General features: G+C 45.7%; 1 protein-coding gene across 1 annotated transcript in view; it reads left to right on the top strand.

The window, feature by feature from the left end:
* Positions 1-21,686, top strand: part of LOC119967000 (serine/threonine-protein kinase MRCK alpha-like) — a 386,584-nt gene that overhangs the window by 281,642 nt on the left and 83,256 nt on the right. The window contains exon 21 of the mRNA XM_038798987.1: positions 7,894-7,932. Coding sequence (XP_038654915.1) covers positions 7,894-7,932 — 39 coding nt within the window. The remainder of the gene's footprint in view (positions 1-7,893; positions 7,933-21,686) is intronic.

Below are 21,686 nucleotides of genomic sequence, written 5' to 3' on the forward strand. Positions count from 1 at the left end.
ATGGGGCCAGTACAGATATGATAGGCCAAATAGCAGCTTCCTGTGGTGTAACCATTTCATGATTCGATGCTCCAGTCCAGTCTTTGAACCTTTAGGCAAATTATTATAACACAGAAGAACAATCTCAAACAATGTAATATTGCATATAAATTTAAACCCTAATGTGCAATTGACTGTATTTTATTTTTTAGGTCCCTGTGAGTGTGGCCCATCCTGTAGTATTTTAGGTTTACCTTCTGTAGTACTGTGTTTTGATGCATATTAATGAACCCTATGTTGACAGAATAAAGCAACTAGTTTTGAAGTGCTGATGGCACTACAGTATTAATGAGCAGTTGTGCAGAATTCTACTGCAAGGTCGTTGACCTCAAACGTTAACTCTTGTTTCTCTTCCAACAGATGCTTTCTGACCTGCTGAGTATTTCTGTTTTTATTTCAGATCCCCAAACATCTGCAGTAATTTGCTTTTGTACAGTATATGTGTCTTCCTTGGATAGCTCTGTCCTCCTTAATGCTAAACTCATAAAAGCATGATGGATCGATCCTTGATTTCCCAATTGCAAGATGCTGGGTGAAATAACATCAGTAGTTAATTTTTCACCCAGTTCTGCACACTCTGCACTGTAAACCTCCATTGGCAATATTTCTGGGTTAATTAGATTAAAGAAAACAATGTGCTGTATGTTCTATGTTATAGGTATGAATAAGTTAAGGGTTGTAACTATTAGAAGAGAGTGTCAAGGCAGTGACTTGATCAGCTTGAATATGTATTTGTAGTGCTGACCCACAAGAATCACTTCTTTTCCAGTGGTCATGATGCGGAGATGTCGGCGTTGGACTGGGGAGAGCACAGTAAGAAGTCTTACAACACCAGGTTAAAGTCCAACAGGTTTATTTGGAATCATTAGCTTTCGGAGCACAGCTCCTGGATTTCAGATGAAGGAGCTGCGCTCTGAAAGCTAGTGATTCCAAATAAACCTGTTGGACTTTAATCTGGTGTTGTAAGACTTCTTAAACTCCACTCCATCTTATTGGGGAAAATGCCTCCCTGAACTCAGTATATCAAAAACCAAACTGTTGGGGAGGATGATTTGCTTTTGAATACAGATCAGTCATGATTTTATGGAACAGCGGAGAATACTCTCGTGGCTCGAGGAGTTGGAGTAATTTGTTAGCATGGATAGGGAATTGGTTAACAAAAAAGTAGCAAAGATTAGGGATGAATGGAACATTTTTAAACTGGCATACTGTAACTAGTGAAGTGCCACAATGATGGGGCCTCAATCTATGTTAATGACTTAGATGAAGAGGCAGAGAATTAAGTGCCTAAGTATGTTGACAATACAAAGCTATTTTGGAATGCAAGCTGTGAGGAGAGTACAAAGAGGCTGCAAAGAGATCTCGAAAAGTGAGTGGGCAGCAAGGTGGCAAATGAGTTATAATGCAGCAAGTGTGAGTTTATTCACTACCATCAGAATTGAAAATTTAAATGGGATGTTTGAGAGACTGGTCTGTGGTTATTATGGGATGCTTGAGTGGCTGGTCTGTGATTATTATGGGATGTTTGAGTGACTGGTCTGTGGTTATTATGGGATGTTTGAGTGACTGGTCTGTGGTTATTGGATATTTGAGTGGCTGGTCTGTGGTTATTATGGGATGTTTGAGTGACTGGTCTGTGGTTATTATGGGATGTTTGAGAGACTGGCCTGTGGTTGCTGTGGAATTTATAGTCAAACATTAGTGGTTACTGGAAGAACTGCGTGAACCAGGTTAATAGACTCAAACAGGTTGATATTAAGGAGGAGGATGTGCTGGATATTTTGAAAAGCATCAGGATAGATAAGTCCTCTGGGCCTGACAGGATACACCCAGGGTTACTACGGGAAGCGAGGGAGGAGATTGCTGCGCTGTTGGCGATGATCTTTGAGTCCTCACTCTCCACTGGAGCAGTACTGGATGATTGGAGGGAGGCGAATGTTGTTCCCCTGTTCAAGAAAGGGAATAGGGAAATCCCTGGGAATTACAGACCAATCAGTCTTACGTCTGTGGTGAGCAAAATATTGGAAAGGATTCTGAGAGATAATGTTTATGATTATTTCGAAAAACATAGTTTGATTAAAGATAGTCAGCATTGCTTTGTGAGGGGCAGGTCATGCCTCACAAGCCTCATTGAATTCTTTGAGGATGTGATGAGTCAGATTGATGAAGGTCGGGCAGTGGATGTGATGTTATGCATTTCAGTAAGGCATTTGATAAGGTATGGTAGGCTCATTCAGAAAGTTAGGGGGCATGGGATACAGGGAAATCTGGCTGTCTGGATACAGAATTGGCTGGCCAAAAGAAGTCAGCGAGTGGTAGTGGATGGAAAGTATTCTGCCTGGGGGTCGGTGACCAATGGTGTCCCGCAAGGATCTGTTCTGGGATCTCTGCTCTTTGTGGTTTTTATAAATGATTTGGATGAGGAAGTGGAAGGGTGAGGGTGGGTTAGTGGATTACACGAAGGTTGGTGGACTTGTAGATAGTGTCGAGGGCTGTTGCAGGTTACAACAGGACATTGGCAGGATGCAGAGCTGGGATGAGAAGTGGCAGATAGAGTCCAACCTAGATAAATGTGAAGTGATTCATTCTGGAAGGTCGAATCTGAATGCTGAATAAATTTTTAAAGACAGGATTCTTGGAAGTGTGGAGGAACAGAGGGATCTTGGGGTCTACGTACATAGATCCCTCAAAGTTGCTACCCAGGTTGATAGGGTTGTTAAAAAGGCGTATGGTGTGTTGCCGTTCATTAACAGGGGGATTGAGTTTAAGAGCCGCGAGGTTTAAAACCCTAGTTCAACCACACTTGGAATATTGTGTCCAGTTCTGGTCGCCTCATTACAGGAAGGATTTGGATGCTTTGGAGAGGGTGCAAATGAAATTTGCCAGGATTGAGCCTGGACTGGAGGGCATGCCTTATATGAAAGGTTGAGGGAGCTAGGGCTTTTCTCACTGGAGTGAAGAAGGAAGAGGGGTGACTTGATAGCTGTGTACAAGGTGATGAGAGGCATGGATAGAGTGGATAGCCAGAGACTTTTACCCAGGGTGGAAATGGCTGTCACGAGGGGACATAGTTTTAAGGTAATTGGAGGATGGTATAGGGGAGATGTCAGAGGTAGGTTCTTTACACAGAGTGGTGGGTGCATTTAAAACTGCCAGCGGAGGTGGTGGAGTCAGAATCATTAGGGACATTTAAGCACCTCTTGGACAGGCACATGGACCGCAGTAAATTGAAGGGGTGTAGGTTAGGTTGATCTTAGAATAGGATAAATGGTCGGCACACCATCGTGGGCCGAAGGGCCTGTACTGTGCAGTACTGTTCCATACTCTATGTAATTGAAGTCCTCATCCATTATACTATTCTACTGTATCCCATATATACACTCTCCAAGACATTGACATTCTCCCTAAGATGCATCACCTCAATTGGCCACAATACTAGCTGGCTTTAACCAGTACCTGGATGTTTGAGAGGTCTGATTATTATTGGATGTTTGGATGGTCAGTGATTATTAGAACAAAGAACAAAGAAAAGTACAGCACAGGAACAGGCCCTTCGGCCCTCCAAGCCCATGCCGACCATGCTGCCCGTCTAAACTAAAATCTTCTGCACTTCCTGGGTCCATATCCATCTATTCCCATCCTATTCATGTATTTGTCAAGATGCCCCTTAAATGTCACTATCGTCCCTGCTTCCACCACGTCCTCTGGCAGCAAATTCCAGGCTCCCACTACCCTCTGTGTAAAAAAACTTGCCTCGTACATCTCCACTAAACCTTGCCCCTCACACTTTAAACCTATGCCCCCTAGTAATTGACCCCTCTACCCTGGGGAAAAGCCTCTGACTATCCACTCTGTCTATACCCCTCATAATTTTGTAGACCTCTATCAGGTCGCCCCTCAACCTCCATTGTTCCAGTGAGAACAAACCGAGTTTATTCAACCGTTCCTCATAGCTAATGCCCTCCATACCAGGCAACATCCTGGTAAATCTCTTCTGCACCCTCTCTAATGCCTCCACATCCTTCTGGTAGTGTGGCAACCAGAATTGAACACTATACTCCAAGTGTGGTCTAACTAAGGTTCTATACAGCTGCAACGTGACTTGCCAGTTCATATACTCAATGCCCCAGCCAATGAAGGCAAGCATGCCATATGCCTCCTTTACTACCTTCTCCACCTGTGTTGCTCCTTTCAGTGACCTGTGGACCTGTACGCCTAAATCTCTCTGACTTTCAATACTCTTGAGGGTTCTACCATTCGCTGCATATTCCCTACCTGCATTAGACCTTCCAAATTGCATTACCTTACATTTGGTTTTTTTTCCACTCGCCTTTGCCGCCGGGAAATCCCTGCATCATTCCCAGGAAGATGATTCGTTCCTGTCGAGTTGCCTTTTCAAATCATCCACCAGTTCGAGGTGTCAAGGGAAAGGACTTGTTTTTTTGTGTAAGTCCTGTGTCAGATTTTTAGTCTTGCTGTTAAAATGGTAAAGGCATCTTGTCTTGTCCTGTCTCCACCCCCTCTCCCACTCCGCCCGGATCTTTTGCCGTCACATTCCCGGCAGGTAGGGGCTGGCCCGCCTTCCCTCACTGCTGCTTCACAACAACAAGCTGGGTCTCGCTCCCCCGGCCGCTCCCATCCTTCAGCCTCCCCGCTGTGTTTGTGTGGTTATTATTGGATATTTCAGTGATTATTATTGGATGTTTGGATGGTCAGTGATTATTATTGGGTGTTTGGGTGGTCAGTGATTATTATTGGGTGTTTGGGTGGTCAGTGATTATTATTGGGTGTTTGGGTGGTCAGTGATTATTATTGGGTGTTTGGGTGGTCAGTGATTATTATTGGATGTTTGGGTGGTCAGTAATTATTATTGGGTGTTTGGGTGGTCAGTGATTATTATTGGATGTTTGGGTGGTCAGTAATTATTATTGGGTGTTTGGATGGTCAGTGATTATTATTGGGTGTTTGGGTGGTCAGTGATTATTATTGGGTGTTTGGGTGGTCAGTGATTATTATTGGGTGTTTGGGTGGTCAGTGATTATTATTGGATGTTTGGATGGTCAGTGATTATTATTGGGTGTTTGGGTGGTCAGTGATTATTATTGGATATTTGGATGGTCAGTGATTATTATTGGGTGTTTGGATGGTCAGTGATTATTATTGGGTGTTTGGGTGGCCAGTGATTATTATTGGTGTTTGGATGGTCAGTGATTATTATTGGGTGTTTGGGTGGTCAGTGATTATTATTGGATGTTTGGATGGTCAGTGATTATTATTGGATGTTTGGGTGGTCAGTGATTATTATTGGATGTTTGGGTGGTCAGTGATTATTATTGGATGTTTGGATGGTCAGTGATTATTATTGGGTGTTTGGGTGGTCAGTGATTATTATTGGATATTTGGATGGTCAGTGATTATTATTGGGTGTTTGGATGGTCAGTGATTATTATTGGGTGTTTGGGTGGCCAGTGATTATTATTGGTGTTTGGATGGTCAGTGATTATTATTGGGTGTTTGGGTGGTCAGTGATTATTATTGGATGTTTGGATGGTCAGTGATTATTATTGGATGTTTGGGTGGTCAGTGATTATTATTGGATGTTTGGGTGGTCAGTGATTATTATTGGATGTTTGGATGGTCAGTGATTATTATTGGATGTTTGGGTGGTCAGTGATTATTATTGGATGTTTGGGTGGTCAGTGATTATTATTGTGGATGTTTGGGTGGTCAGTGATTATTATTGGATGTTTGGGTGGTCAGTAATTATTATTGGGTGTTTGGATGGTCAGTGATTATTATTGGATGTTTGAATGGTCAGTGATTATTATTGGATGTTTGGGTGGTCAGTAATTATTATTGGGTGTTTGGGTGGTCAGTAATTATTATTGGGTGTTTGGGTGGTCAGTGATTATTATTGGATGTTTGGATGGTCAGTGATTATTATTGGGTGTTTGGGTGGTCAGTGATTATTATTGGATGTTTGGATGGTCAGTGATTATTATTGGGTGTTTGGGTGGTCAGTGATTATTATTGGGTGTTTGGGTGGTCAGTGATTATTATTGGGTGTTTGGGTGGTCAGTGATTATTATTGGATGTTTGGATGGTCAGTGATTATTATTGGATGTTTGGGTTTCCAAAGTTTGGATGTCCAAAGATGTGCGGGTTAGGTGGATTGGCCATGCTAAATTGCCCATAGTGTAAGGTTAATGGGGGGATTGTTGGGTTACGGGTTACGTGGGTTTAGGTGGGGTGGTCATTGCTCGGCACAGCATCGAGGGCCGAGGGGCCTGTTCTGTGCTGTACTGTTCTATGTTTGGGTGGTCAGTGATTATTAGTGGGGATGTTTGGGTGGTCAGTGATTATTATTGGATGTTTGGGTGGTCAGTGATTATTATTGGAAGTTTGAGTGGTCAGAGATGATTAGACAATTATTATTGAATATTTATTGTTGGCCTGCGATTATTATTAATAATTTGAATATCTGGCCAGATTCCCCATTATAATGGGATTTGTAATGACCGTTCAGCTGTCAAACTAGAATGTCACTAACTTTGAGGGAGAAAAAATGAGGGGTTGTACTGCTTCTATAGAGTATTCTTCTGTCCTGCTGTCAGATAAGCCAGGATATTTTCCAGCCACTGTGTACTTCCATTCATTCAGATCGAAGAACACCTTTTTTATAAATAAATTTAGAATACCCAATTAAGGGCCAATCCACCTACACTGCACAACTTGGGTTGTGGCGGTGAAACCCACGTAAACACAGGGAGAATGTGCAAACCCCACACGTAGAGTGACCCAGAGCCGGCATCGAAGCTGAGACCTCGGCGCCGTGAGGCAGCAATGCTAACCACTGCGCCTCCGTGATGCCCGGAAGAACACCTTTTAAGACTGATCGAGTCGTGTTTAATTTTTTTTTGCACTTCTGTTTTGTAATTTAAAAAAAGTAGCCTCAATGTAAAAGTGGAAACTGTGCCGTGCTAATACCCATACCAGGGGTTTAAAATTAAAATTAGGGGCTGGTTTAGCACAGTGGGCTAAACAGCTGACTTGTAATGCAGAACAAGACAGAAGCGCGTGTTCAATTCCCGTACCAGCCTCCCCAAACAGGCGCCGGAATGTGGTGACTAGGGGCTTTTCACAGTAACTTCATTGAAGACTTGTGACAATAAGCGATTATTATTATATTATTATTACCAGTGCATTTTATACAGATGGAGTTAGAAGGGAGAGGGCATTTAACTTTTGCTTCACACCTCAGTTAACTCCATGTGCCATGGTTACAGAATGATGCCTGTTTTATGACCCCCGCCAAATCACATCATGGCAGCTTGATAAGTGAGTTTTGTTGTTTAAAAAATAAACAAAGAGAAACCTTGTATTGGGAAAAGCGAAGCTGTTGATTTGTAAAAATTCAACTATCATGTTGTTTACTAACGTCCAAAGGAGAAGGAAACATCCCTCCCTTACCAGGGGTATTCTACACATTAATGTAGTTGACTCTTAATTGCCATATGAAATAGTGAAGCCAACTTGCAGTTACCACTCCACTGCTCAATACTGGGTATGGGCAGTAAATGCTATCCCTGTTGTAGGATGCCCACATCCTGGGAATGATTTTAAAATGTGTTCATTAATGAATAGTAACAGAGATGACCTATTGTATGGAATTGTTTGACTTGGACGGTAAGTGCGGCTTCCTTGGATGTTTCATTTTGGAAAGGTTTTTCTTCCATTGTGCCTCAAATACCTTACAAGTTTGGAAAGGGGAGAAGGAAGAGAAGGCAGCATCAAAATAGTCGTCATTAATTTATTAGTTGTTAACTTGTGTTTCCTTTCCTTTCTCTGTTGAAGCGTTCTCGTGCCTGTGTTCCAGCTAGCAAAGGCAGACGTGTAAGATTCTGTCTTTGTTTTACTGCGTGTGTATTTATATACATACATATATACATGTGTTTGTATGTGCATTGCTACAAGCCCAAATGCTTCTTTTTGTCAATGCTGCAACTACATGTCCACTGTCCTTTTTCTGCCTGAATTCACTTGTTTTCTCCCTCTCTGCAGTGTGCATGTTGCATCCGTTTATTCTTAATTGCTTCTGCTGTGCTACACCAGTCAGGAAGCCATAGTGGTCACATTGTTAAACCTTTTCAATTGTGTTAACCTTGAGTGAAAAGTTGACCTTTAATTTTTGCAAAATCAGATTATTCAGAAAAAATATTTAACAATGAATCTCAATGCACTTTTTTGTTCCATTACAAGTAAGTGTGATTCAAACTAGTTTTGTTTCAAAGGTGTGTTCCATCAGACTCTCACAGTGCCTGTGATTGGATTGTGAGTGTAGTATGTGCTCATACCTCACTCAACCGGCTAGTAATGTGGGCAAATTTTCATTTCATACATATGTTTTAAAGTAAAAACAGAAATTGCTGGAAATACAGAGAACATCGTGCATCATCTGAAAGGATTCATTTAAAAATGAAACCATTTAAAAGCAGTGAACGTTAAGATGAGTTGCAAACATATTTGTCGTCAGGCAACATATAACATTACCACCAAATAAGTAACGCTCAGGCACTTACAAAAACCAGAGTGAAACACAAACGCACCTATGACTATCTCGAATAGAGAGCCACAATCCGTTCCATCAAATACAAGCTTAAAATAACTGAACCTGTTTTCTGGTATATGAGCCTTTGTCTTTTGCAATGGCATATGTTTCCCGATGGAGATCGAGCCTAACCTGGACCTGACGTCTGTGGGACTAAACCTGATTTGCTTTTGGAATATGTGCTGAGCCATTTTCAACACAGATAGCCTTTGCAAAGGATAAAGAGACACTGCAGAAAGTGCTCAAAAAGATTTCCAAGAATGATACCAGAACTAAAAGGTTTTCAGTATTGAAAAAACTCTTGGAAAGCAAAGAAATCTTTAAAATTATGAAGGAGTTTGTTAGGGTATGTGTGGCGTGGGAAATGGGGGAGGTCCAAAATGAGGGGTCATAAATAGAAGGTCGTCAATAATCAGTGCAATTGGAATTTAGGAGAAAGTTTCATGCCTTGACTGTGTTTTGAAACTCACTATCAAATGCAGTGTTGCTATACTTCAGAGAAGGATATTTGCTATCCTTAACTGGTATGGCCCAGCAAACAACTCAGTTATATCAAACCATCAACAAAGTTTAAAAGGGATTAAACCGTATGGGCCATTCGGCATTGACCTAGACAGGGGAAATTAAAATGGCACACCTACCCCTGTTGATTCTGGAAAGTATTCCTTACTAACATCTGGAGGCTTGTGCCAAAATTGGGACAACTGTCTTACTAAACTAGTCAAGCAAAAGCCTGGCATTATCTGTAAGGTATGATTCCATGACTATGACCATGTTCCTGACACCACCATTACTATCCATGGGTATGTCCTGTCCAATCCACAGGATGGAGAGGTGGCAGTGGCAGCACAGTTGGCAGCGGATTGCCCTGCCCTCACTATTGACTCTGGACTCCATGACGTTGCATGGCTTCTGGTCAAACATGGGCAACAAAACTTGCTGATTACCACCTAACAGCCCCCCTCAGCTGATGAATCAGTGCATCTCCATGTTGAACACCAACTTGGCAGAGACATTAAGTATTATAAGGGCTTAGAGTGTACTCTGGGAGGAGGATCTCAATGTCCATCACCAGGACCACACCACTTCTGAGCAAGTTGGCTGAATCCTGAAGGGCATAGCTGCTAGACTGGGTCTTCAGCAGGAGGGCAGGGAGCCAACAAGAGGGAAATATCTATTTGACTTCTGTCATGTGAGAGTACCTTTAAGAAATGCACCTTTAAGAAATGGGTGTGTCAGTGATGTCAGAGTGTGGGTGGAGCTGGGCTGTTTGTCAGTTTTTTTAACTTTCGTTTTAGGTGGTTTGCTGCAGGGTGTGTTTTAGTTTCGTTTTCAGAGCTGGATAGCTGCAGTAACAGCCAGAAGGGGTATTAGTGTGTTTCCCTGTATCTTAAAAACTGTAAATCGATCCTTTGGTGATTTAAAACTAACAATTGCTCTCAGTAGTGACTTTAACCTGATGTGCTTCTCTTCAAGGTTTTTTAAGCCTTATGGATGTTAAAAGGACAGCTTAAGCATTGCTTAGTGTTGTATTTTTTTGGGGTTGTATTTGAATTGATGGTTGCTGAGATGTTCACTGTATGTTTTAAAAAAGGTTAACTTGAGTTCATCGAATAAACATTGTTTTGCTTTAAAAAACACTTTTCCATTTCTGCTGTACCACATCTGTAGAGTGGACCGTGTGCTCCCCATACCACAATATATTAAAAGTTGTGGGTCAGGTGAACTCCATGATACACTTTGGGGTTCTCTAAACCCTGCCCCATAACACATTATCCTCACCAATTCAGCAGTCACAGTTGCTTCTGAGGAGAAATTTCTTCACTCAAAGAGTAGTGGCCTGTGGAATTTGGTACCAGAGGAAGTAGTTGAGGCCAAAACATTGTATGTTTTCAACGAGCAGTTAGATATAGCACTTAGGGCGAAGGGGATTAAAGGATATGGGGAAAAGGCGGGATTAGGTTATTAGGTGCCTCAGTTAAGGCTTTGACTTTTGAGGGCGATTTGTGCAAGCCCGTTTGCATTTAGATTTATTGTCACGTGTACTGAGGTACAGTGAAAAGTATTGTTCTGCGTCCAGTCCAGGCAGATCGTTCCGTACATGAAAAAACATAGGACATACATCAATACACAATGCAAATACATAGACATCAGGTGAAGCATACAGTGTCATACTCAGTAGAGAAGATGTGTGGAGAGACAGTTCAATCCATAAGACAGTCATTCAGGGGTCTAGTAAAAGGGAAGAAGCTGTTTTTGAACCTGTTAGTGCGTGTTCTCCTCCCCAATGGATGAAGTTGGAAGAGAGAATAACCTGGGTGAGAGGGGCTTTGATTATACTGCCCACTTCCCCAAGGCCACGGGAGGTGTGGACAGAGTCAGTGGATGGGAGGTGAGTTTGTGTGATGGACTGGGCTGTGTTCACGACTCTCTGTAGTTTCTGCGGTCTTGGGTCGAGCACTTGTCATACCAGGCTGTGATGCAGCCAGATAGGATGCTTTCTATGGTGTAAAAGTTGGTGAGAGTTAATGTGGACATGCTGAATTTCCTTTGTTTCCTGAGGAGGTATAGGCGCTGTTGTGCTTTCTTGGTCATAGCGTCAACATGGGTGGACCAGGACAGATTGTTGGCGATGTGTACACCCAGGAATTTGAAGCTGTCAACCATCTCCACCTCAGCACCATTGATGCTGACAGGGGTGTGTACGACACTTCCCTTCCTGAAGTCAATGACCAGCTCCTTAGTTTCGCTAACATTGAGGGAGAGATTGTTGTCGTTAGACCACGCCTCTAGGTTCTCTATCTCCCTCCTGTACTCTGACTCATCGTTATTTGAGATCTAACTCACTAGGATTGTATCATCAGCAAACTTGTCAATGGAGTTGGAGCCAAATTTTGCCATGCAGTCGTGCGTGTATAGGGAGTATAGTAGGGGATTAAGTACGCAGCATTGCAGAGCCCTGGCATTGAGGATTATGATGTAGGCGGTGTTGTTCTTTATCCTTACTGATTATTGTCTGTTGGTCAGGAAGTCGAGGATCCAGTTGCCGAGGGAGGGAGCCAAGTAACTAGGTTTTGGAGTTTTGAATGAGCTTGGCTCCTATGACGTGCCCCAGGCATCCAATAGAAGATTTGAAGAATTGGCATTCTTCCATATTCGTAGACCATAATTTTCTAGTCTCTGGAGTGTAGCATCTAAATTGAAGATGGTCTTCATTCTTCCAAGTAACAAAGATATCTAACTAAGCTAAGGGGAGGCAGTGGTGTAGTGGTATTGTCACTGGGCTAGTAATCCAGAGACCCAGGGTAAATCTCACTCTAGGGACCCGGGTTCCAAACACACCATGGCAGATGATGAAATTTGAATTCAATTTTTAAAAAAAAGTGGAATTGTGTAATTCCATGAAACCATTGTTATGAAAACCCATCTGGCTCACTAATGTCCTTTAGGGAAGGAAATCTGCCATCCTTACCTGGTCTACATGTGACTCCAGACCCACAGCAATGTGGTTGATTCTTAATTGTCCCTTCGATGGCAATTAGGGATGGCCAATGCCCACATCCCATGACGAATAAAAAAAGTTGTCTAAGTCGCACTGGGACTACTTCTAGTCCACTTAGAATTTGATCCATGGCACGTTGGAACAACATAGGTGTGGGCATGATACTAAATGGAAATCTTTATACCTGAATAGCCCTTTGTGTTACGATTGTCAACTATTGTTGTGAATCTGGATCCATATTTATCTGGACATGAACAAAATACTGGCCTCCAGCCATTCGAGCAAATATATCATCAATTAAAGGCAAAAGGTACTGCTCTCCACACAGGACAAGATTGATAGTGGTCTTTAAAATCGCCACATATGCATACTGAAGAACCTTCCTTCATCACAGGTACTATAGGGGTGGCCCAATCACTTACATCAACGAGTTCAAGGACCCGCCTTGACTAGCCTCTCTAATTCTGTCTGATCATACGGCACTGACATAGCCTTCAGCATCTTGCTTGGCTTTCATCCTTAAATCTTTAGCTTGATTGAAATGTCTTTCACACATCCCAGCTCTCCGTTAAAGACAATCGCATGTTCTTTAAAATCTTCAGCAGACTTGCTTCAGACTCCAACATGAGATTCACCTCGACCAGCTTTTGTTTGACTCTCTCTAGCCAGGTTCTCCCCATTAGGTTTGCAGAGTTAACTTTAATGACGTTCAGGGACAAGTCTGTGGTCCATCTGGTTAGCTGCACATTTACATCGATTCAGCCCCTCAACAAAACCACTTTGCAGTCCAGGTTTTTAGCATTATCTTTGATGGTTTAAAGGCAATATGTTGTAGTTCCTCTTGATAAACAGTTTCTGGTGCCAATAAAACTGCTGCTCCTCTGTCCATCTCCGTTTTCATCAGTTGTCAGTCCAGTAAAAGAGTGATTTAGAATGGTTTGCTGCACCCGCAAAGCCCAGTACATTCAACGACAGTTCCTCACCTGACTGTGACTCGTGTCCTTTACCCCGCCCTTTTTGTATTACGTTGATCCTTTTCCCTCTGTTCCGTTTTCCATTGGTTCTTTCTTTTTATAGTTCTTGTTTGGAACTTGTTTCTTTCCCCAACACGCATGTTCGATGTGCCCCGTTTGCTACAAGTCCTGCATTTTGCACCTGCAGTCTGTATATCGTTTTTGCACATTGATGACAATTTTGAACCGTGTTTGTGTTCAGGTCTCAGCTGACATTTTATGGATTCTAGTGCTCAAATTGACTTGTGGGGCTTCCTTAGGTGTCAATTCCATAGAGAACACGACTTCTAAAGCTTCCTTTAGGTTTAAGTTGCTTTCTGTTTAACAGCCTTTTTTGAATAGCTTCACTTGACCGACGCTAGTCTGTCTCTGATAGTGTCATTCAATATACAGCGGCACAGTGGTTAGCACTGCTGCCTCACAGTGCTAGGGACCCAGGTTTAATTCTGGCCTTGTGTCATTGTGTGGAGTTTGTACGTTCTCCCCATGTCTGCGTGTTTTCCTCCGGCTCTCCAGTTTCCTCCCACAGTTCAAAGATGTACAGGATAGATGGATTGGCCTTGATCAATTGCTCCGTAGTGTCCAGGGTTGTACAGGTTAGGTTATGGGTTGCAGAGGTAGGGCGCAGTGGGCATGGGTGGAGTCCTGATTCAAAGGGCGCAGTAGCACAGTGGTTAGCACTGTTGCTTCACAACGCCAGGGTCCCAGGTTCGATTCCCGGCTTGGGTCACTGTCTGTGCGGAGTCTGCACGTTCTCCCCGTGTCTGCGTGGGTTTCCTCCGGGTGCTCCGGTTTCCTTCCACAAGTCCTGAAAGACATGCTGTAAGGTAATTTAGACATTCTGAATTCTCCCTCTGTGACCCGAACAGGTGTCGGAATGTGGCGACAAGGGGCTTTTCACAGTAACTTCATTGCAGTGTTAATGTAAGCCTACTTGTGAAAATAATAAAGATTATTTCAAGGGTCGGTGCAGACTGATGGGCCGAATGATCTCCTTCTGCACTGTAGGGATTTTATGATTCTATGATCTCCCAATTTACAGTAATCAGTTTTTTGCAAATAAGTTGCAGACTGTGTGATTGATTCACCTTCTTGTTGGTTACATTTATGGAACCTGAACCCCTCGGCGATGAGAAGTGGCCCCTGCAATATCTCCACATTCTCATCAAAGGTTTTCAGGCCTGGTTTTTCTGGCTGAACCAGACTTCGCAGGAGGTTGAATGTTTCCCCCCTACATTGTATTTCGGAAAGTTGGGACTACAATATCTGCCGCAATTTTATTCACTTGGAAAAAATGAACAAATCTTTCAGTATAAAAAGCACCACCGCTTGATGTTCTCATCATACGATCTGACTGCCAATAATTCCCACCATTTTCATTATCAAAAGGCTTGAGTAAGCATGATGTGTCTCAATATTTTTCGCACTGCCTTGATTTTTTTTCAAACTAGGTACTCCTGAGGTCAGCCTGTTTCCTTCTGAGTATTAGAACACTCCCAGTTCTAAACAATTGTTGCAGGGTAATTCATACTCACTGTGCTCCTCATACTGTTCCAGATCTTTTTGGGCAAAATACGTGGCAAGCTTCTGTTCTGTGTTGTTTCCTCCAAAATCTAGATTTAAATTTCAGTTCCATCAATGGCTGCTACCGATATTTGGCAACCCGCCATCGCCAGTTTTGTTGTTACAAAGTTTATAGATTTTTAATCCTTTTTGAATGTCTGCGTGTGGATCGACAATTTTTCTATTTTGTTTTACTTCTCTAAGGGGGCTGCAGCATAGTTTTGACAGTTTTCTTTGTGTTTTTTTTTAAAGGATAGGGTTTCAGATCACAAAGGTACAAACAGGCAAGAGCTTTATTGGAAAGGTCTTTACAGGTTGTTAGGATAGACTGCCCATTTGCCCTTGCAAACAGCCAATGGCTTACTTCATCAATACGTCATGTGATCAGACTCTTAATGTGACCTTGTTCCAACTCAGAACAAATGTGAATGCGCAACATCATCTACCCAGTCAAGCCCTCTTAAAAGTTGTATATGCTTCAATTCGAGCATCTCTCATTCTACTCAACCTCTCCTCATAGAATCATAGAATTTACAGTGCAGAAGGAGGCCAATCGGCCCATCAAGTCTGCACTGGCCCTTGGAAAGAGCACCCTACCTATGCCCACACCTCCACCCTATCCCCATAACCCAGTAACCCCATCTAACCTTTTGGACACTAAGTGCAATTTAGCATGGCCAATCCACCTAACCTGCACATCTTTGGGCTGTTGGAGGAAACCCAAGTAGACACGGGGAGTAAGTGCACAGTGACCCTGGGAATCGAACCTGGTACCCTGGAGCTGTGAAACATCTGTGCTACCGTGCTGCCCACAGCTTTCTCACCCCAGGAATCAATCCAGAGAAACTTTGGTACATCCCCCTCTTCAGCAAGTATATCTTTCCTTGGATATGGAGACCAAAACTGTACAGCGTACTTTAGGTATGCTCTCCGCAAAGCCTTGTATATTTGTAGCAAGGCTGGCTGATGCTTGTACACAAACACCCCCCCACACCCCTGAAAAAAAGACTAACATATCATTTGCCCGGTAATTGCATGTTGACTTACATAGAACAGTGCAGAAGGAGGTCATTCGGCCCATCGAGTCTGCACCGACCCACTTAAGCCCTCACTTCTACCTTCTCCCCATAACCCAATAACCCCTCCTAACTTTTTTGGTCACTAAGGGCAATTTATTATGGCCAATCCACCTAACCCGCACGTCTTTGGATTGTGGAAGGAAACCGGAGCACCCGGAGGAAACCCACGCAGACACGGGCAGAACGTGCAGACTCCTCACAGACAGTGACCCAGCAGGGAATTGAACCTGGGACCCTGGCGCTGTGAAGCAACAGTGCTATTCACTTGTGCTACCATGCTGCCCTGAATTTCTGAAGTACTGTGAATTTCTTGCAAGAACACCAAAATCCTTTGGGATCTCAACATTTACTAGTTTCTAATCTTTTTTTTAAAATTAGCTTTTCTGTTCTTTCAACCAGAGGGAAAATTTCACACCTCTCCTCATTATACTCTATCTGTCACTCCCTTGCCAGAATGGAGAATTTCACACTTCTCCACATTATACTCCATCTGCCTCCCTGTTGCCCAATCCCTTAACCGCTTTATATCCCTTTACAGGCGTCTTCTGTCCTCACTACTTACTTTCCAACCGAACTTTGTATTTTCAAAATCATCTAAGCCACTGATATAGATTGTAAATAGCTGAAGCCCAAGCATTGATCCTTGTGGATCATTCCACTTATTACTCCCTCACATATCCTGTAAATGACCCCTTGATTTATTTATTTATTGTCTTTTTACTAATGCTCATTCCATATTACGCCTCATGCCATGAACTCTAATCTTATAACTTCTTGTGTGGCATCAAACATTATCTGAAAATTAATTAGTTACAACCTCAAAAATCTCTTGATAAATTTGATTCAACCTATCATATTGTGATTTTCAAAGTGCCGTATTACTGCATTTATAATAATGCATTCCAGCATCTTCCTTAATATTGATGTCAGGTTACTTGCCAATAGTTCCCTGTCTTCTCTCTTTCCCTCCTTTCTCAGTAAGAAGTCTTCCAACACCAGGTTAAAGTTCAACAGGTTTGTTTCGAATCACTAAATTTCAGAGCACAGCTCCTTTCTCAGGTGAATGCTTCCTCAGGTGAATTAACCTGGTGTTGTAAGATTTCTTACTGTGCCCACCCCAGTCCAATGCCGGCATCTCCACATCATGGCCTCCTTTCTCAAGCAGCAAGGATTGCACCTTCTGGAGACCAATGGCAGATGCTATATAATTTGGATGAATGCAAGGTTATCCACTTGGGTAGCAAAAGCAAGAAGGCAGACTAATACCTGAATGGTCATAAATTAGAAGAGGGGAATGTGCAACGAGACCTGGGTGTCCTCGTACACCAGTCATTGAAGGTAAGCATGCAGGTGCAGCAGACGGTAATGAAGGCAAATGGTATGTTGGCCTTCATTGCGAGAGGATTTGAGTACAGGAGCAGGGATGTCTTGCTGCAATTTTACAGGGCTTGGTGAGGTCACACCTGGAATATTGTGTGCCATTTTGCTCTCCTTATCTGAGGAAGGATGTTCTAGCTATAGAGGGAGTGCAGCAAAGGTTTACCAGACCGATCCCTGGGATGGCAGGACTGACATATGAGGAGAGATTGAATTGGTTAGGATTGAATTTGCTGGGGCTCAGAAGAATGAGGGGGATCTCATATAAACCTATATAATTCTAACAGGACTGGACAGGGTAGATGCAGGAAGGATGTTCCTGATGGTGGGTGTGTCCAGAACCAGGGGTCACAGTCTGAGGATACAGCGTAAACCATTTAGGACAGAGATGAGGGGACATTTCTTCACACAAAAAATGTTGAGCCTGTGGACATTGTATGGTTTCAAGAAGCAGTTAGATATAGCACTTGGGCGAAGGGGATCAAGGAATATGGGGGAAAGCAGGATTAGGCTATTGAAATGGATGATCAGCCATGATCATAATGAATGGCGGAGCAGACCCAAAGGGCCAAATGGCCTCCTCCTGCCCCTATTTGTTCTGTGTTTCTATGCAGAATCTATGACGTCTCCTTGCATTACTCTCAAACCTAATACGAAATCCTGTCATGTTCTGGATCACTCTAAAATTCTCTGTAACCTGATCTCTGATATAAATCCTTTTCATAAATATAAGTAAATATTTTTCCTGTACACATTCCTTTAGATTCGATTATCTTAGGGAAAAGTTTTAAAATCACTAATTTGGAGATCCCACCCACACTCTTGTGTTGAGAGTTCAGTCAACTTTTAAGATAAAACCAAAATCTGGAATGGTGAAATGAAAGTAGAAAATGCATATCAGGTATGCCTTATGTTTCCAGCATCATCTGCTTTTAATTCCGTCGGCACACATTCTCAATCTCATTCATTTCCGACTCTGGGTGCAATCCTGAAGGTTTCATTACATGACCACACCCAAACCACCCAGTCCAAGCTCCATTATTATTTTAACAAATAGATGAAAGAAAATGTTATTGCCCCGGTGATTTTTCTCTCCGGTTGCCTGTAGAAATGCCCAGGAAATGAATCCTAAATGTCACAAGACCCTTAGAGAATCCTGAAGGGTTTTGTCAGTCAGTTCTGATAATCGATTGACAAGTCACAGCTGATAGTTTGCAGTTCTGTGGGAATTGTCAACTCCATGGACTTCCGGTGGTTTGTTTAAAATATGGACTGACCTCAACTAGTAAGTCTCTCTCAGGAGCTTCAGTTATATTGCGCTTCAGGATACCAGAAATACCGTGATACATGATATCAGAGCAGCCATGACACTGGGTATTGGAGCAGCCATGACACAGGATATCAGAGCACCCGTGACACGGGATATCAGAGCACCCGTGACACGGGATATCGGAGCACCCGAGACATGGGATATCGGAGTACCCGTGACATGGGATATCAGAGCACCCATGACACGGGGTATCGGAGCACCTGTGAGAGAGGATATCAGAGCACCCGTGACACGGGATATCAGAGCAGCCATGACACAGGATATCAGAGCAGCCGTGACACAGGATATCAGAGCAGCCGTGACACAGGATATCAGAGCAGCCGTGACACAGGATATCAGAGCAGCCGTGACACAGGATATCAGAGCAGCCGTGACACAGGATATCGGAGCAGCCGTGACACAGGATATCGGAGCAGCCGTGACACGGGATATCAGAGCAGCCGTGACACAGGATATCAGAGCAGCCGTGACACAGCGGAGCAGCCGTGACACAGGATATCGGAGCAGCCGTGACACAGGATATCAGAGCAGCCGTGACACAGGATATCAGAGCAGCCGTGACGGAGGATACCAGAGCAGCCGTGACAGAGGATACCAGAGCAGCCGTGACACGGGATATCAGAGCAGCCGTGACAGAGGATATCGGAGCAGCCGTGACACAGGATATCGGAGCAGCCGTGACACAGGATATCGGAGCAGCCGTGACACAGGATATCAGAGCAGCCATGACACAGGATATCGGAGCAGCCGTGGCACAGGATATCGGAGCAGCTGTGGCACAGGATATCGGAGCAGCCGTGACACAGGATATCGGAGCAGCCGTGACACGGGATAACAGAGCAGCCGTGACACGGGATATCGGAGCAGCCGTGACAGAGGATATCAGAGCAGCCGTGACACAGGATATCAGAGCAGCCGTGACACAGGATATCGGAGCAGCCGTGACACAGGATATCGGAGCAGCCGTGGCACAGGATATCGGAGCACCCGTTGTGATAACATACACATCAGTATATGATGGTGCAGAGACACACACTGACTGACACACTGCAAGACCAATCAACACACACAACACAGCAGCCAATCACCAGTTAGGGCACACTCACTATAAAGCCAGAGGGCACTAGTTTTCCCGTTCATTCGGGATGCAGCCTCTGAGACAGACAGAGCCCGCAGTCAGTAGCACAAACCTTCACCCTGTGCTAACAGTTTAGACTGGTCAGGTTAGGCATAGGTCTTCAGTTAATCTAAAATAATGTCGACCCACAGTGCAAGTATGTTCAACAGCTCTTAGCTTAATAAAATAGTGTTGTACTATTACAAGTGTTAGTAGCCTGTCTATGTTACTGCTAAGGTAAATGCAGTCTCCACAGATCCAGAGTACCCAACACATCACCCGTGACACAGGATATCACAGCAGCCGTGATGCAGAATATCAGAGGTGCCATGACAGAGGATAACAGAGCATGCGTGACACGGGATATCAGAGCAGCCATGAGAGAGGATATCAGAGCAGCCGTGAGAGAGGATATCAGAGCAGCCGTGAGAGAGGATATCAGAGCAGCCATGAGAGAGGATATCAGAGCAGCCGTGAGAGAGGATATCAGAGCAGCCGTGAGAGAGGATATCAGAGCAGCCGTGAGAGAGGATATCAGAGCAGCCGTGAGAGAGGATATCAGAGCAGCCGTGAGAGAGGATATCAGAGCAGCCGTGAGAGAGGATATCAGAGCAGCCGTGAGAGAGGATATCAGAGCAGCCGTGAGAGAGGATATCAGAGCAGCCGTGAGAGAGGATATCAGAGCAGCCGTGAGAGAGGATATCAGAGCAGCCGTGAGAGAGGATATCAGAGCAGCCGTGAGAGAGGATATCAGAGCAGCCGTGAGAGAGGATATCAGAGCAGCCGTGAGAGAGGATATCAGAGCAGCCGTGACACAGGATATCAGGAGCCGCAGCGACGCAGGAGCCGGGAGCCGCAGCGACGCAGGAGCCGGGAGCCACAGCGACGCAGGAGCCGGGAGCCGCAGCGACGCAGGAGCCGGGAGCCGCAGGAGCCGGGAGCCGCAGCGACGCAGGAGCCGGGAGCCGCGGCGACGCAGGAGCCGGGAGCCGCGGCGACGCAGGAGCCGGGAGCCGCGGCGACGCAGGAGCCGGGTGCCACGGCGACGCAGGAGCCGGGAGCCGCAGCGACGCAGGAGCCGGGAGCCACAGCGACGCAGGAGCCGGGAGCCACAGTGACGCAGGAGCCGCAGCGACGCAGGAGCCGGGAGCCGCGGCGACGCAGGAGCCGGGAGCCGCGGCGACGCAGGAGCCGGGAGCCGCGGCGACGCAGGAGCCGGGTGCCACGGCGACGCAGGAGCCGCGGCGACGCAGGAGCCGGGAGCCGCGGCGACGCAGGAGCCGGGAGCCGCAGCGACGCAGGAGCCGGGAGCCACAGTGACGCAGGAGCCGCAGCGACGCAGGAGCCGGGAGCCGCAGCGACGCAGGAGCCGGGAGCCGCGGCGACGCAGGAGCCGGGAGCCGCGGCGACGCGGGAGCCGGGAGCCGCGGCGACGCGGGAGCCGGGTGCCACGGCGACGCGGGAGCCGCGGCGACGCAGGAGCCGGGAGCCGCGGCGACGCAGGAGCCGGGTGCCACGGCGACGCAGGAGCCGGGAGCCGCAGCGACGCAGGAGCCGGGAGCCGCAGCGACGCGGGAGCCGCAGCGACGCAGGAGCCGGGAGCCGCAGTGACGCAGGAGCCGCAGCGACGCAGGAGCCGGGAGCCACGGTGACGCAGGAGCCGGGAGCCGCGGTGACGCAGGAGCCGGGAGCCGCGGTGACGCAGGAGCCGGGAGCCGCGGCGACGCAGGAGCCGGGAGCCGCAGCGACGCAGGAGCCGGGAGCCGCAGCGACGCAGGAGCCGGGAGCCGCAGCGACGCAGGAGCCGGGAGCCGCAGCGACGCAGGAGCCGGGAGCCGCAGCGACGCAGGAGCCGGGAGCCGCAGCGACGCAGGAGCCGGGAGCCGCAGCGACGCAGGAGCCGGGAGCCGCAGCGACGCAGGAGCCGGGAGCCGCAGCGACGCAGGAGCCGGGAGCCGCAGCGACGCAGGAGCCGGGAGCCGCAGCGACGCAGGAGCCGGGAGCCGCAGCGACGCAGGAGCCGGGAGACGCAGCGACGCAGGAGCCGGGAGACGCAGG

The sequence above is a fragment of the Scyliorhinus canicula genome, chromosome 6 (assembly GCF_902713615.1).
Source record: "Scyliorhinus canicula chromosome 6, sScyCan1.1, whole genome shotgun sequence".
Taxonomy (NCBI): domain Eukaryota; kingdom Metazoa; phylum Chordata; class Chondrichthyes; order Carcharhiniformes; family Scyliorhinidae; genus Scyliorhinus; species Scyliorhinus canicula.